At 43.7% G+C, this 17,434-nt stretch overlaps 1 protein-coding gene across 1 annotated transcript in view; it reads right to left on the bottom strand.

The window, feature by feature from the left end:
* The window catches only part of Creb3l2 (cAMP responsive element binding protein 3 like 2), a 109,735-nt gene that overhangs the window by 31,393 nt on the left and 60,908 nt on the right, over positions 1-17,434 (bottom strand). The window contains exons 2-4 of the mRNA XM_076832807.2: positions 15,961-16,183; positions 1,809-1,984; positions 151-238 (exon numbers count right to left, since the gene is read on the bottom strand). Coding sequence (XP_076688922.1) covers positions 151-238; positions 1,809-1,984; positions 15,961-16,183 — 487 coding nt within the window. The remainder of the gene's footprint in view (positions 1-150; positions 239-1,808; positions 1,985-15,960; positions 16,184-17,434) is intronic.

Raw genomic sequence — 17,434 nt, 5'->3', positions numbered from 1 at the left:
AGCTTTCAAAATATTTCTGTGGAATCCAGATTCTTTAAGAAGCGAGCTATTCCCCAGAACCAACTAAATCAGCACTCTTGCTGTTCCTCCTTCTCTTTAGGCCGTTTGAACCCACAGGGGCACTGAAGGAATGCAGGACAAGGGACACACCTTCTTTAGAAGAGAAGTTTAGGAACTGATCCACTTCATGAGGCTCCAGCTTAATCTTGGGAATAATTGTCTGGCATGAGGAATCGACCTGGAAGAAGAATTTCAAACACAATTTTTAAAATAATTTTTTTTAAATATTAAAAAATAGTTGGACACAATACCTTTATTTTATTTATTTTTATGTGGTGCTGAGGCTCAAACCCAGTGCCTTGCACGTGCTTGGAGAGCGCTCTACCGCTGAGCCACACCCCCAGCCCCTCAAACACGATTTTTCAAAACGAATGCCAGCCTTGAAGAACTAGAGAGAGAGCTATCTGTCCTCTGAGTCTTCCTGGGGGGCCGACCCCCATCTCTGGAGCACAGCAGGGCAAGGCTGCTTCTCTGACAGTCCCCTTCGTCGCACCTCCTCCCTGCCAAACCTGGCGTTACAGCCCATGGGCTCTTAGAACTCTAACAGGAAAAGCCCCAGGCTCCCTTACCAGTGCATATTTCTATTATTTTGTGGTAACCTAAAGGTATTTTATCACAAAACATTCTGGTAAATTTTTAAAGGGCTACAGGCTTCCTGTCTGTCCCACAGCAGGGACTGTGAGCATCAGATCCTTCCTTCCCAGGCTTCCTAATGTCTGACGACATCTGACCACCAAATACCCAGCAGGGAAGAGAAGAGTTATGTGGCCCATTCTCGGGGAGCATAAAGATGGCCTGAGCAATGTTATTCTTAAATCAACCGAACAAAAACCTCATGAATGAGGAGATGTCTGCATATCTCAGGAGCCCCGCCTGGCAGAGGCTCAGGAAGCTACTGAGGAAGGGATCCTAGCCTGCAGCTGCACAGGGCTTTCCTACAGCAGGAGGAGGCAGCTGTGTGTCGGTGGCTCTCCTGATCATGACCTTTTCCAGGACACAGAGACACTAAATCCTGATCCCAGGAGATCTTACTTAGTGAATACTAAGGGAGTCATTTTTTTGCTTATAACCTAACCTGTAGAACTTAGGAAAGTCAAGACTGGTTCCAACATCTGTAAGAAGATACATGAACATGATGCTGGTCCATTATCGGACCCTGGAAATACCCAGAGAGAAGGCAGAGCAGAATTAAACTCTACTTGCTGTAGACCTGGACTCAAGCAGGAAAATATTCCTGGTTTCTTACACTTGCCACAGGTAACAACAGGAATCAGTAGTCAGGAGATTCATGAAGTGGGGAAGAGCAACTCAGCACTGTACTGGGGAAGTAAAATATTACCCAGGGGCTGGCATTCCCTCCCAACAGCCATGGCCCTGTCAGGTGTGGGTTAGACATCCTCTAAACCTCTCCCTTTCCACTGGCTTCAAAGTCAATGTCATAGGGACTTTTACTTACTTATTTACTTTACCATGGGTACTCTGGATTTTTTTATTTTTTTATAGCAATCAAAGGGAAAAAAATGAAATCCACTTTAGTATTAATTTTTGTGGACAATTCCTTTAAAGTTGTGATATGATCCATGCTTGATACCAAATCAACATATTCTTGGTATTTTCCTGCACATATGCATAAATACACAGTTATATGCCCTTAAGTCGATATAGCCACTAGAATAAAGGCCTTATTGAAGAATGAAGGTCCGTATCTTTTGATCCAACGTATTTATATGTAAAAAAATTGAATATACCCCTGTGTTCATCTCCAGAGGGGGTTCCTCCTTTTTGAAAGGGGTGGAAATGGCTGTGATGGTCAGGGTGACAGAAGGAACAAGACCCGGGGGTGGCTCCTCCGTAATCGGCTCTGTCTTGATGGTGGTGGAAGGCAAGTCTGTCGACAGGTACCACTTCTCACTCTCCACCTCGTCTGTGGGAAGGAGACAAGCAACAGGGAACTTGTTAGAGCATCAGGTATGCACACAACCGCATCCTTCCTGACGGAACAAAGCTCCTGCCAGGGGTTCCTGGGAGGGGAACGAAGGGGAAGGGAAGAGCGTGGGAGAGCAGAGAACTGGGTGAAGAGATTAATGGCAAAGTAAGACAGTCCTTGTGCATGCCCACCTGTGCGTCCGCCTGGAGAAACCCTGGGAGAGCCGCACACAAAGAAAGAACCAGGCAGAGCGAGTGAGGAAGAGGACAGGTCGGGCAGTGGAAGTGAAGGTGATATCTATTCAAAATTAATACACAAGCACAGCTGAAAATAAGGGGGAAAGAAGCCAATGGTTGGCACCGGAGGTCTCAGGGTGACATGCCTCTCCTTCTCCCCAGGGGCAGTCACTGTTCTCCTGGCTCCTTTTTTCCTTCCGACTCCCTAGTCTGTGTCTCCTTCTGCTCTCCCTGTGGTTCTGCACGTGCCTTGGATCTAAACTCAACCCCCAGAACCTCTGTTCAGTTCTTAGAGATGCAACAAACATCTGCCCTTTGCTAAAACGTAAGTGGCAAGTCTGGGTCTTGTCTCATGACAGAGGCCATGGTGATTATCTCCAGGCCTGGGGACAGGTAACAGCCCAGCAGAAGACAGAGGGGACAGAGCACCTTAGCCGCAAGTTTAGGAAAGGAAAGCCCCTGTCTGCAAACAGGCACAGAACAAGAAAAAACAAGCCAGGGCTTCCCCAAGTCCACACCCCTCACGACGCCACCAGTACTAAAACAAGGTGGAAATAAAGCAAAGATAAGTGTCTGCTTTATGGACACGTTTAAAGCCACATGCTTGGTGACCTGCTACTGTTTCGGGGAACAGAGTTGTTCATATATTGAAACTGGATTCCTGACTCCAGTTTTCTTACGAAAAGGTACGTGAACGTCATTCACAACTGCCAGGGCTGGAGGGGAGGGTGGAAGCAGCAGCTGAGAGCCAAAGTTCACAACGATTAAAACTGTACTGCAGAAGCAGCTTCCTTCAACTCCAGAAAAAGTTAGGTTCCCATTCACAATATGATCCCTTGCTCTCAGAGAGAGGGCTATGTGCCGCTGAGTGCCGAGGTGCCATGGGGGACTTCCGTCATTCGTAGGGTGTGGGCGACATCCTGGCGAAGGAGGAGGCGGGAGGGGATAAAGGGCCTTTTGATGGCAGCCAGAGGAAGGAGACCACACTGTAGTTTACACAGAATTCTGCTGGCCAGATAGGCATCCCAACTCAGCTTAGAGAAGCCGCTGGACCACAGGCCAAAAGAAGACCAACCCCTCTCCCAAAAGAGCTTAGGAACTAGAAGATTGTGTTCCGCAAGAGGACACCCTTGGGACAGAGTTGGGGAAGGCCTGGAGGGGCGGGGAGAACAGACTGCGCTTTCTTCACTGTGCTTTTTTCTCAACAGACATTGAGGCCTCTGCTTCCTGAAATCAACACTAGAAATCCACCCAAACCAAGCAACGCTGGTGCCTGGCAGAGGCTGGAAGAGACAGTAAGACAAGAAGCAGCCCTGGGTGCACACTGAAAAGAACAGTCAGGAAGCAGCCCTGGGAAAACCATCTCACGCAATCACCAGGAAACTGAGAGAGAAGGCCAGGGAAGGGGACTACGATCCAGCTGAATTCACCAGGCAACAGAAGGCAAAAATAAATGCAAAAAAAGTAAATGCAAAATTGTAAGACAAAATGAAGACGGGTGACGAAGTCAGTTATTCCAATCCAGGGAAGCCATTCTCAAAGTGTGCACGTGGCCATAAACTAAGCCAGCTCAGTTGATGGGTTTTTTTGGTACCGGGGATTAAACTCAGAGGCACTCAACCACTGAGCCACATCCCCAGCCCTATTTTGTGTTTTATTTAGAGGCAGGGTCTCACTGAGTTGCTTAGCCCCTTGCTTTGCCGAGGCTGGCTTTGAACTCATGATTCTCCTGCCTCAGCCTCCCAAGTCGCTGGGATTACAGGCGTGCAACATGGTGCCTGGCCAGTTTATATTCTTAATGCTCATGTCCCATAGCCCTATTTAAAAACATAAATATAATCGCTGCTCTCTCAGGGAGAGGAGACTGCAGAGTGAGCAATGACATCTGAGCTGCAAAAAGAAACCTCTTCTCTCAAAGGGCACAGAGCTCTTCCAAGTGAGGAGTCCCAGGAAGCCGCCTCTACTCCCCCAAGCTTTGCTGAGGACAGTTGGTGTTTGCTTCATGGTTTCACTCCAATACAGCAATCTTGAAAGTTTTAGAGTTAGAAGTTTAAGTCCACCAATATAGCACAAGGATGTCATTTTATAGAAGAGGAAACTGACATTCCAGTCCCGATCATACTGCAAATTAGTGGCAGAGCCCAGATTGCTGTATTTGGCCAGGATTCTCTCCATTAAGGAAACAATTCAACATGTGGGTAAAGATTCATGCATAAATACACTTGTTGCGTCATTGCTTATAATCACAAAGCACTGGGAATAACCAGAACGCTAAAGACTAAGGGAAAGGTTACGTTAATTACGGGGCATCTGTTCAATGGAATATTCATTCAGACATTAATGTTGCATTTAAAAGCCTTGTTAATGACTAAGGAAAGGTTTATAATGTAATGTTAAGGGGGAAAAAAATCTGGGTATAATAATATACTATTAATGAAGGAACTAAGAGAAAAGAGACAAAGGAAATACCCCAATAGTAAACATACGTCTGGCTCATCATTCGGAACTCGGGTGATTTTCTTCTCACCCGTTACACGTCATGCATTTCTAAACTGCCTGTGTTAGGAAACTGCTGCCCCTGGGTGATCACAACTGGACATGGCCTCTACTGCCTGCTCTACTGTGTGCTGAAGGATGGCAATTATTGCAGAGAAGCCCACAAGGCTCAAGGGACCCTGACAGGCCCTTGACTCATACAGGTTGACGGCCACCTTAATATTTGTAAAGAACTGCATTAGGGGCATCAGGTCTTCATTCTTTCTCTCTATCCATGTCTTTCGTCATGTAGTTTTCAGTACCCTGCACTTGGCCATGTGACATCACTTAGCCAATGGCACATTAGCTCTGAACTGCACTTTATTCTTGGTGTTTTACCACCACCATGAAAAGGATGTGGCAGGAAAACCGACTGATCCTAGGAGAAAGGTGACAGACACATAGATGAGAGCGGTCTCCACATGAGCTTATCCAAGAGCAGCCAACTCCTTGCTGGCCTTAGAGATGAGAGAGAAACTAGCTGTCACTCATCAACCCCCACAAACATCAGCCAAGCCCCCTGCAAGGAACAGACATATGAGCTATAATAGCAAAATAATTTTTTAAAGTACTAAAGTTTGTGATGATTTCTTAGCTGATACAATATGGCTGAATGTTTGAAGAAAAAAATCAATCTATTACTTCAAAGTATATTACAAAATAGCTGCACTGATTTCCCAAATAATTCTTCTAAATCATTAACTGTGAATCAAATCAATAAAATTTATAAATTGGCTGATTAGACTTCCAGTTACATCATAAAAATAAACCATTTCAGACTAAGAAAGTCAGCTAGAAAGTAGTAAGAACTGCATCCCAGTTTTCTTGAAACTAAAGAAGAGCTTTCATTCTGAACCACTGGGTGTAGAATTATACTGCCCCCAAAAGAAATAAGTATCAACTCAGAGAAAACAAAATGACAAATATAACCTTGAGGGAGGGGGTTAACAAAGGACGGAGTGAAGGAGACAAAGGAACAATGACTTTCCCTACGACCTTTTTTTGGACTCTAATTTTATTGGCAAAAACATCAGTAGGGCCACCGAGGCTTAGAACTAGAACTTCCCTTGGCTATTTGAGTAGATGGCTAAACTATAAAAGCAAGAGTCAGTGGACACACTGTATTCCATAATTTCTAAATCCTGAAGTTCAGATACAAATAGGAAAAAGGATTTTTCCTGAACTGTGTTGACAACACATTTTAAGCTTCATTTCAGATGGAAAACGCCCCTGGTAAATTCAGTAGTGCATCCCATGGAGCATAAGAAAAAAAACCCCGTATCATCTGCTTTTATTCCAGCAGCCTTCTGCCAAAGGTCAAACTCAAATGGCACATCTCTTTAGCATTGCCCTGATCTGTCAGCACGGAAAGGAAGCAAGCCACTGTCTACAGTGGGGAACAGGCCTTCACATCAAGGGCAAGACTGCAGCCACATGCAACAGGGCTGGACGCCAAGACTCCCAAAGCATTGAGTGGGCAGGAAGCTTAAAAAAGGCAGAAACTTGAAGGCAACACAATGGTAACAAAATGGGGATCCTCAATCATTTCCACTTCCCCTGCCAAGATAACTGCACCAAATGGGCTCTGATCCCTGCAGAACCAACCAAAAGATCAAATCCTCAAGTGAGAACACACACACACACACACACACACACACACACACACACCATGTAGAAACAGAATGGCCATACATCCTTAAAATGAGAACTCACAGGAGGCAAATACCATTTATATGATGAAAATGCATATATAATCCATTTATTATTTACATAACATCTGTAAAGCAAAGAGGAAATTTCATAAATTAAACTTGCATGTCCCATCTAAATCCTCCAATTACTTTGTTTGCCCTTTGAGTATTTGCAAAGGAGCTGAAAAATCTTCAACAATTTTTTACACAAAAATATCATAAAGAAAAAAAAAACAGGTTCTAGAAGCTTAGGGAGGGCAGGTCAGGACTTCAGTAGAAAATATCAGAATTATATTGAAACGACAGGCCACTCTGTAGAAGTTAAGCGGCCCGTATGCTCAAGGTTCCCTTCTTAAGCACCTTAACCTTGAAATCACTTTGCGCTTGAATATTGTTAAGAAATATAGATAATAATAAAACTAGCAGATACTTACTGGTAACTATGTATTTACTATGTGCTGGAAATTATTCTAAGTGCTTTGCAGATACTAATTAATTTAGTCCTAAGAGTAATTACATGGAGTAAGTAACACCATTACTCGCTTCTTACAGACAAGAAAACTAACAGACTAAATCCAATGTTTCTGAAGGAATCCCAGTTTAAAACCACCTAATAACAACTAAAATAGGCTGAATGGTTATTATACGGCAGGCACCCATCATGACCTGTGGTCAGCACAGTTGCACAGTTTCTGAGAGAAACTCTTCCCATGTTCTTTCTGTGCTGTGGATACAGAAGCCCTTTCCCGGGGTGATTATGGCCTTTGGTAAATTATGTATTTAATTATGCAATAATCCACACAAAGGCCATAACAATAACAGGCCATATTTATTCAGTGCTTACAAATTGCCAGGCACTATGCTCAGTGTTCAGGAAGTATTGACTCCATCCCTACAATAATGTTATGTGTTAAGTATTATTATTATTATTCCCATTTTAAAGCTCGGGAAAGACAGACACAAGAGCTAACTAATCCATCATACATTACACCAGTAGTTAAGTGGCAGAGCACAGATTCAAATCGATTTGACTCTAGAAATCAACACTGTACTTAGTCAGGGTTCTGCATTTAGCATCTCAGGTTCTACTGTAGGATATGTGTCTAAAGTAAAAACAAAATAAGTACCTGTAAGACAAGTGATTGATTTCAAAAGATGTATTTAATACACACACATGCATGAAACTCCCACGTATTTTTTTATTTTTCTTCACTGAAATCAGAGCTCTCATTCAGGAATAACCAAAGTATTTTTAACTGCTAGAGAACTCTAAGCATTGCTTTTTTTTTTTTTTTTTTTTTTTACTGCTGCAGCTTTTCAATGGCTAGGCAGACAAAGGAGTCATTTCACTTTTATTCTTTTCTTGTTTAATAAAGAAAGCACCATTATCTTGTTGTCTATGTTCCTACCCAAGCACAGTCTTCTTCCTTCAGCCCACCCCTGGATGACGAACACACCTTCCTTTCCCACCTGGGTCTACCCCCTCCAACATGACTCAGACTGAGGCTCTTATCACAGCTCATACTGAATGTGATGAAGATACAGCTATTCATCTCATCTCTGTGGCTTACTCTCGGGTCCCACTTCCTGGGAACACGTCAACATCCAGATCCCTCTGACACTGCAAAGCAGAACCTTAGTGTCCTACGACTCATCTCTACCCCTTTTTCCAACATACTCGACCTTGTGCTAATCCTGCTGCCAGCTTGTCTAATCATTTCGAAATCCATGCTTTCTCTGCCATCAGTGTGATAGACCTTCACCTTTAATTAGATCTGTGCACACTTTCCCTGCTCTCACGTTAGCAACCACGAGCCATTATTCTCCTCTTCTTATCTCAAAAAAAGAAAAAAACAGCCACCTTTGCTTAGGTCCTGCTTCCCATCACATAGTGAGCAATCCTGAGCCCTCGCCCTCCCCTGGCTGTCCCATTTACCCCATGTGACTTCGCACCAGCACCATCTGCTCACCTTTAGCTCATAGATGACTGTTTTCACACCCATCTATGAAAACAGCTCTATAAGTTTAGGGTATCCATACTAAGTTGTCCCACCCTGTCATTCCTGGGCCCTGCAAACCCCAGACACCCCAACAGACTCTTCAGAAGGGAGATGGTTATTATTTATGTTCCCAGCCCACGCTCTGTAGACCTGGGACCACTCTAGTTCCAGTTTTTCAACCCATCATATATGAACCTACCTAGATTTGTGTGTGATACAGCTATGGTATTAGATCATTTCTATATTAGCCTATTTGAATGCTAAGATCTGTTGATAATTTACATATATTTCTAACTGGGGTTGCATATCATCTTGGAGGACAGGGATATGCCTAATTCCCTCAGAATGGACTTAGCCCAGCACTATGTTTTTTCTTTAAGAACATTATTGAAATTACAGAAAAAAGAAAATGCTCACTAGTGCTACAGTCTACATCTTAAACAACCCCCAAAGGCCCAAGTGTTAAAGGATTGGTCCCCAGCTCTCAGGAGGTAGTGGAAACTTAGAGAGGCGTGGCTAACGGGAGACTTTAGGTCACTGGGGTGTGCCATTTTCTCTCTCTCCTTCACTTTGTGGCCATCAGGTGAGCAGTTTTGCCCCATTATGAGCTTCCTCCTCACCACAAGCCCAAAGTAATGGAGCCAACTGGTCACGACTAAAACCTCCAAAACTGGGAGCTAAAAAAAACTCTTCTTTGTAGAAGTTGACTATCTCAGATATTCGTTACAGTCCTAGGAAAGCTGAGAAATAAGCCTAGTATTTCAATTTAATCACAAAGGAACACCATTAAAATCTAGTACTAGAAACAATTATCCTCCATATTGTGAGGTACAAACACACACTCAAAAAAAAAAAAAAAATCCAAAAACATTTTACTGGGATAGTTCTGCTTTGATAAAGTGTGATTACCTGCTTTGATAAAGCACTTGAACTTTGACTCTTCTGAGACTCAAAAAAAAAAAAAAAATTAGAAAGGCTTTCACCAGAAATGTTAACAAATGCAGACAGCCCAGGCTTTTATAGACAGTTTTAAGGATCCACAGTTCATCTGAGATCCATGTTATGGTTTAGATCTGAAATGTTCCCCCAAAAGCTCATGTATTGGAAGCCAGGTCCCCACTGCATCAAGATCCAGAGGTTGTGGGAGCTTTTAAGCAATGACTGGATCGTGGGGATGTAACTTCATCAGGGATTAATCCATTTGATTAACAATGCCAAGGGACCACTGGGTGGTAACCATAGGCAGGTGGGCATGGCTGGAGGAAGTGGTTCACTGAGGGCATGCCCTTGAGGGCAATATCTTCCTTTAAATCTTCTCTCTGCTTCCTGGCTGCCACGCACTGAGAAGCTCTCGTTGGCCACACTCTTCCACCATGACGTTACAACCTTGGAGTTGGCCATGATGGACCACATCCTCTGAAACCATGAACTAAAATAAAATTTTCCTCCTCTGAGTTATTCTTGTCAGGTATTTTGATCACAGCACTAAAAGGGGACTAACACAGTCTATGATAGAATGATGGGATAAGAAGGTCTACATTTTCCCTATATGACTTCCTTGGGGTTCATGCAGGGAGAGGGAAGAAGGGAAAGAGAGGAGGAAGAGGGCAAAGAAGGAGGAGTGGGAAAAGAGTAGGGTTACGTTGAGAGGCAGAAGAGGAGAGAGAAATGGGGAGGAAGAGAAAGGAAAACTAATAAACTAAGCCTCTACTAACTGTGTATCTTATCAGGATCAATTACAGAAGAATTGTATTTACATAAACTTGGACACAGAACTAAATCACAGGCTTTCTCAATTATAATGAAAACTTGCTCACTCTTATCTCTAGAGGCAATCACTCCTCGTTTGTCCTAGACTGTTATCAAGAAATAAAGAATATTAGACCCAAATGCAAACAGCTAGCCCTAAATGCTACATATTTACGTGTTACTTAAAGAGAAACTGCACTTCTGCATTAGGCTGATTACCTGCTTTGATAAAGCATTTGAACTAGAGGACGATTATTCTACCTCCCACCCCTGACCCCCGCCAATACACACCCTCTGGCTTAAGTTGTGTGAATAATGAGCTCTGTTCTCAAACATTTGTCCATCCTCAAATCACTGAAGCTAAAACCTGGACAAAGCTAAGCTGGTGAGTTCCCCCTCCAACCACCCATATTGCCTAATTTTGACTTTATATGTCTCAATCAGTTACTAACCATATTTGTTATCTCTTACTTACAAAAAAAAAAGCCTTTGCTAGTATCAGAAAATAGCATCTGCTTAGAGAAAACATTGAAACTTCAACAAAAATAAACTGTAGACCAGAAACTCTGCAAAATCTATCTCACATCCCCTGCCTGTGCTCAGCCAATGATCAGCATAATCTGTTGCAGCACAGGACCTATAAACGGAAGGTGCAAATGGTGTGTGCTTGGGTCTCATGATAAGAAAGGCTTCCTGAAAAACATCCACTAATTATTTATCCCCATTCTAAGTCATTAGCCATAGGTGGCACTCATAATTCCTTTATGTTGTATTTAAATTCATTAAAATAAAAAGTGAAAAAACAAAAACAATGAAAGAGAAAGGAACCCTGAACTTTTGGAAGTCTGCTTATTTTCAGTCTTTCACTAGGGATCTTATTGCAAAAGAATCAGTGCCCTAGCCCTCTACTCCCCATCTGCTTCCTTCCAGCCATCTCCCTGGGATTAAGTCTGGGCAGGGCTCCAAGGCCCAAGTGAAATTTTGCCCCATTCATGCAACTTTTCCTGTAATCTTCAATGGGTGTGATCTCTCTCCTGGGAACTTACACAGAATAATTTCCTCTTGGGACATTGCTCCCTTCTGACTATAAGGTGTTTGTATAACATGGCACTTTCACCAGACTCTGAGATTCTCAGAGGCAGGGTCTAGGTTTCACGGTTATGTCCCACAAGTATCTAGAATGGTGCCTGATACATAGAAGGCATTCAACAAACAGATGTGGAACTGAGTGTCAATAAAGGCACAGTTCGTCTGCCACGTTTGTGTAGGCTGCTTTCAACCCTCACGTTCTAGAACGGCAAGGCTGCTGGATGGCTGACTCCTCCTGAGAGGTTCCTGTCCTAACACGATATGGGTGCTCACATATTCTCTTCACATTCTGATACAGGACCTTTGAGCTTGCTAATTCCTCTGTCTAGAAGCCTCTATGTGAGAGGCTTCTGCTGACCTCTACTCAAATGTCACCTTCAATGTAGAGTATTTCCTGTCTGTCCTAATTCAAATTTTAACACTCTTTCGTCTCCAACTTCCTATCCCTTTTTATGATTTATTTTTCTGTGTATCAGTAACTGTCAGGTAATAAGGTAGATAATTAAAAATAGCTGTGAACATTTAAAAATGAACACAAAGCATTTATAAAACACTTAACTTCTAATTGGCATAACGCAAGGTACCAGAAACACAGAATTGTACTTGACCTCAGTCATCTCAAAATATGGAAGAGAATTGACAGTTCCATGGATGGCTAAAATACAAGAACAAACGGAATCATCTCTGCAGAAATGGCATGAAAGCTTCATGGAAATGTGATGAAAGGGCCACTTGCCTGGGGAGAGTAATGAGTCTTGAAAGGCAGGAGGGTGGGAGCAGAGGGTGGGAGAAGGCCCTGGATTGAGTGTCAATAAAGGCATGCAGTGGAAAAGCTAAGGCTAGAGTCATGTGGACAGGGAGTGGAAGGACATAGCATAGGAAAGGGCAATTGATCCGGCCACAAAGACTCTCAAAAGCCGTGTTATGAGGTCAGCTTCATCCTAGAGAATAATCTGTTCCAAGATTTGAGGGGAAAAAATATGAACAAAAATGAATATCTAACAATCTTCTTGAAATATCTTACATCTTCATTTCACAGAACATGTTCGAGTACTGACTACACACTAACTACTCTCTAAGGAAACATTGCTATTCACGGATCCTAAGGAATCAGCTCCTGCTGGTGTGTAGCTGGCTGTCCTCCAGAGGATTATAAAAAATGACCAATGAAAACAGAATAAGGTGCACTAATAAGGTGGACAGCTCAGTACCCATTGGAGTTCTTTGTAGAACACAGGTTGATGAATTCTGAAATCCTCTACAAAAGCCTTCCAGAATATCCAAGATCCTCTTGACCTCTTCCAGCTTGTTTTAGCATCTTTTGCAGTTGCTATGACCCAAATACCCAACAAGAACAACTTAGAAAAGAATAAGTTAATTTTGGCTCAAGATATCAGAGGTCTCAGTCCATAGATGACCGACTCCATTGCTGTGGGCCCAAGGTGAAGCAGAGCATCATGGGGGACAGGCATGGCGGAGGGAAGCTACTTCCCTCATGGCAGCCAGGAAATGGAAGTGGGGTGCAGGGAAGATGAACCACTCCAGGGTACACACCCAGTGACCCACCTTCTCCAGCCACAACCTACCTACCCTCAGTTAACACCCAATCAGTCCACTCAATCGAGGGTATACAGATAGGTTACACACAGCCCTCACTATCCAGTCATTTCACCTCGGAACATTCCTGCAGTAACGGAGGAGATTTGGGGGAACACCTCATTTCCAAACCATAACACAGCTCTTGGTTTTAAATAATCACAATTGTAACATCAGATGAAAACATTCTCCTTCCCATCAGTCAGGTCCTGAGCTAGGCATTGAAGTATGTCACATAATCTTCACAAGAGTTTGTTATTATCCTGGTTTTACCCATAAGGAAACAGTGGCTTGGAAAAATAAGAAATCTGCCCACCAGTAGCCAGTGGAGAAGTAGGATTGGAAACCAGGTGTAACTACAGAGCACACAACCTTAAACCTGCTGGCGCGTGCTTAACAGCCGTACACTCAGTCCTATATCTTTCTAATCTCCCCACTTGATAAGTTGTGTGAGAGCAAAGAACGATTTTTTTTTTCTTTGTTTGTCCTCCAGTGTCGTACAGTACATCAGATCTTAAGAACTTCTTGGTGAATGAATGGTAACAATGTAAGGCACGGATAACATGGGGTCAAAGAGTTCAGACAGGGAAGAAGGTCACTTTCCAGACGTCACAGTGAGGAGAGGTGTGGCAGTCAGCTGCCAAGATGGCTCCAGGGATCCTGGCCTCCTGGTGGTCACATTCTTTTACAATCCCCTACCACCACTTGAATCAGCCCTGCCTGTGCGACCAACAGAACAACTTCCCTGGCGATGTTAGAAAAGGCATTGCGATGGATGCCTCCAAGCAGCCCCATGGAGAGACCCACACAAAGAGCAACCAATTCACCCCACTGACTCGCCAGCTGTGTAGTGAGGGAGCCATCTTGGAGGCAGACCTCTACCCTGGGAAGGTTTTCAGTTGAATGTAGCCTTAGTCTGCCTCTGATTTAAGCCTCGAGAAAGATTCTAAACCCAAACCACACTGGAAAGTCAATGCTGAAACTTACCACAGAAATCACAAGATGTAATAAATGATTATTATTGTTCTAAGCTATTAATTTGGGGAATATTTGTTACCCAGCAATAGATAACCAAGATAAGAGAAATGGAATGAATTCCCCAAAGGAAGCAGGACTGGAATTACAGGCAGCAGAGAAAGTGTAGAATAAGGTAGGCAAAGCAGTGAAGGAAGCATGGGGGAAACTTTAAGCCAAGGTGGGTACAACTGTTATAAAGAACCATCTCAAAAAAAAAAAAAAAAAAAAAAAAAAACCTATCTCCACAGAGGCCCTAAAGATTGAAAGAAATTGGAATGGTCATGTAGTCTGACCACTCATCAAAAGCTAACATCCACTTATAAAATAACAAAACTAAGATTGTTTGAATTTATCTAAGCTGAAACCCTGAAGGGCTGACCTCCTACAGCTCTCCTACACACAGTGACAAATGAGGAACATGGTAGTCCCCCCTTACCCATGGTTTTCTTTTCCACATTTCAGTTACCAACGGTCAATCATGGTCTGACAACACTAAATGGAAAATTCTAGAAATAAACAATGCATAAGTTTAAAATAACTTGCTATGGTGTATTGTTATAGTAACGGACTATGCTATGAGGATAAGGGGGCAACAGTACTTAATTATGACAGATGGCAGGAACCGAAATCATTCCTGAAAGCAATTTAAATAAGAAAGCAAGGGATCAGCAAGAGAGTGAGAAGAAGGGGAGAAGAAAGAGGAAAAGGAGGAGGCCTCCCCTTCCCCTGTTCTCCTGATCTGAAGTTAAAAAAAAAAATTGACAAACTATAGAGAAAAAAAGATTAAAGAATCATGCATCTAATCTCTTACAGGGAGTCGGGGGCAGATCTGAGCTTTTACTTAAGCCTCCAGCAGGGTCCAGCAAGAGAGAACCCACGAACAGATCTGCCGTCCCTTTCACTGAGAACATAAACCCACACTTCCTGGCCTGATGGTCAGCATAGCTGTCTTCAAAGGAAGAATGCATCTGAGATGGAAAGTTTTACCACCCGCAACATTCTCTGTTCTAAGATACGATGTTTTATTGGTACCAGGGTTGGTTCTTAGCAGATCTATGAACGGCACTGGAGAAGGAGTTCCCCCTCCTTCTGCCTTATTCAAGAGGTGGATACAGCATCTGCCTTTAAACACAGGGGGGCACGAGGAAACTAGTTCTGGAGGTAGCCACATGTAAAAAGTGCTGCTATGCACACAGCGGCACAGAAAGTGGGAGGACAATGCTCAGGCCAAACTGAAGAAGGTCAACTTAGTGACTCCCCTGTCCCTGCCACCCCAAGTCACCCTCCTCTGAGGAAGACATCATATGCTGAGCTGAGAACAGAGAATAACTTTTTAAAACTTACTCCAAATACTAAAATAGCTGGTGATTCCTCTAGGAAAACAAAACACAGTATAATAAGAAAGGTGCACATGCCCTGGAGAGTTTAAAAGATATAACATATACCAATGAAAGGCCCATAAAGTAATGGTCAAAATATCTTAGCACCTCTAAATCCATAAAAACTAGACTTTCAACAAATACTGTATTTATGGTACTGCTGATTGGCGTGATCGATTGGTCTAGTAATCCCATATCAATAGGAAAGTCTGGGGATACTCACCAAGATCCCAGACAAGTGGGGGTCAATGGAACATGCTGGAAATGGGTTAAGAGATGCCTAAGAAGCTTCTAAGAAGAAGAGTAGTGATAAAAATTCTTTCTCAGAAAAACAACACCATTTATTGACACAATGAACTTACTGGATGGGAGGGAATGATCAACCAGAGGGCCAATCTGATTTACAAATGGCGGCGCAGCTGCCCAGGCAAGCCGCAGGCAGACACACTAATAATAACGTGCGATTATTCAGTTATAGCAAGTTCTCAGGGACACAGTCATGTAGAGGAACATGCCCTGTGCCTCTTGGTGTTTTCCCACAGCCCAAGCATTAGGCCCTGCCCACAGCAGCTGTTTGGCTAAAGTGGGTGCTAAGGGTGACATGGCTCACACCCACCCCCTTAAGGAGCTCAGGATCAAAGGTGCCAGCATCCCAGGTGCTTCCCTGGGCTGGGTTCTTACCATCGTTGAAGCTGTCACTGGTGGCCACGTGGGTGAAGGGTGACTGGGCCCGGGGCTCCTCGCTCAGGGAGTAGCTGTGCTCAGCCTGGATGAGGGGCGCAGGTGACGTCGGGGATGGCTCCACCTCCATGGACGACGACGAGCTCTTCTCTGTGAGGAAAGGGTCGTTCAGGAGCTGACCCAAGACGTTCTGGGAAAACTCATCCAGAAGTTCTGAGAAGTGCTGCAAGAAACAAAGAAGGTATTTACACACACTCGAAGGCAAACACATGGACCAGAGCTTCATGTGAAGCCACTTACCTACAACGTCCAGTTGTCTGTTTCTGTCTAGCAAACCACCCCAATACTTAGTAGCTTAAAATAACCATGATTTAGTATTTCTCACTGCTGGGTGGGTTTGGGGTGGGAGTGAGCTGATTTCACTGTGTTCCCCGGTAACACTCTCAGTGACTGGAGCATTGGCAGAGGCTTTGCTGGGCTGGGTCCTTTCCAAAGAGGCGAATCAGGCAGGCTGAGCTTCTTCACATGAGGGAGAAGATGAATGGCCTTGGAAGTCACACAGTATCCCTCTCCCCACATTGTTCTGGCTGAGGCAAGTGACAAAGCCAGCCCAGACTCAGAGGATGGGAAAGTAGACTCCACTTCTTGAGGAAAGGAATGGCACAATACCACTGCAGATGATGGGCTGGAAGATGGCACGATTCACTGGGCACAACTGCCATTTTCCACCTCCCATGCCATGATCTTTGTGGCCTCCACCATGCCATGGTCATGACATAGGAATAGTCTGTTGACAATCCAGGGGACTCCCATATCCCTTGTTCTACTGCCCACCTTAAATGAATGAGATGAAACAACTTCACCCTAAGATTAGAACCAGATCTCTTCATTATACAATAACCTGAAGCCAACCTCTGGTTCCCTATGCCTCAGTGGTGGGGGTTTATTCATAGCATGGGGACCTGTAGAGCAGGATGTCTCAACCTTGGCATTACTGACACATTTGACAGGATAATTCTTTGCAGGGGAGGATGGGGGAGGCAGATCTGTGTACTGCAGGATTCATTGGCCTTCACTTCATCCCCCAAGGGTGAAACCCAAAAGGTCTCCAGACACTGCCAAATGACCATCCTAAGGGGCAGAAAATCACCCCTATTTAGAATCACCACAATAATGTATATTAAAAATAATAATAATTTAAAAGTCCACTTGGACACCAGCGGGTTTAGACACTTCTGCCTTCCTTAACATTTCCTGAGTCACAGACTAGCATGCGACATTCTTAATGATTAAACTTTAGGAACACTCCTGGTATGGAAAGAAAGTCAAGAAAGCAATCCAGCAGTACGAGAACTAACTGCTAACAGTGACACTGGGGGTGAGCAATGAAAATCCTTGGGGTTCACATGAACAACGAAGTCCCACCATGGAACGGAACAAGAGAAGATGTGAAAATGAATGCAGGAAGGGAAGG

This window comes from Callospermophilus lateralis, chromosome 1 (assembly GCF_048772815.1).
Source record: "Callospermophilus lateralis isolate mCalLat2 chromosome 1, mCalLat2.hap1, whole genome shotgun sequence".
Classification (NCBI taxonomy): Eukaryota; Metazoa; Chordata; class Mammalia; order Rodentia; family Sciuridae; genus Callospermophilus; species Callospermophilus lateralis.
This window is presented reverse-complemented; position numbering and strand designations above follow the sequence as displayed.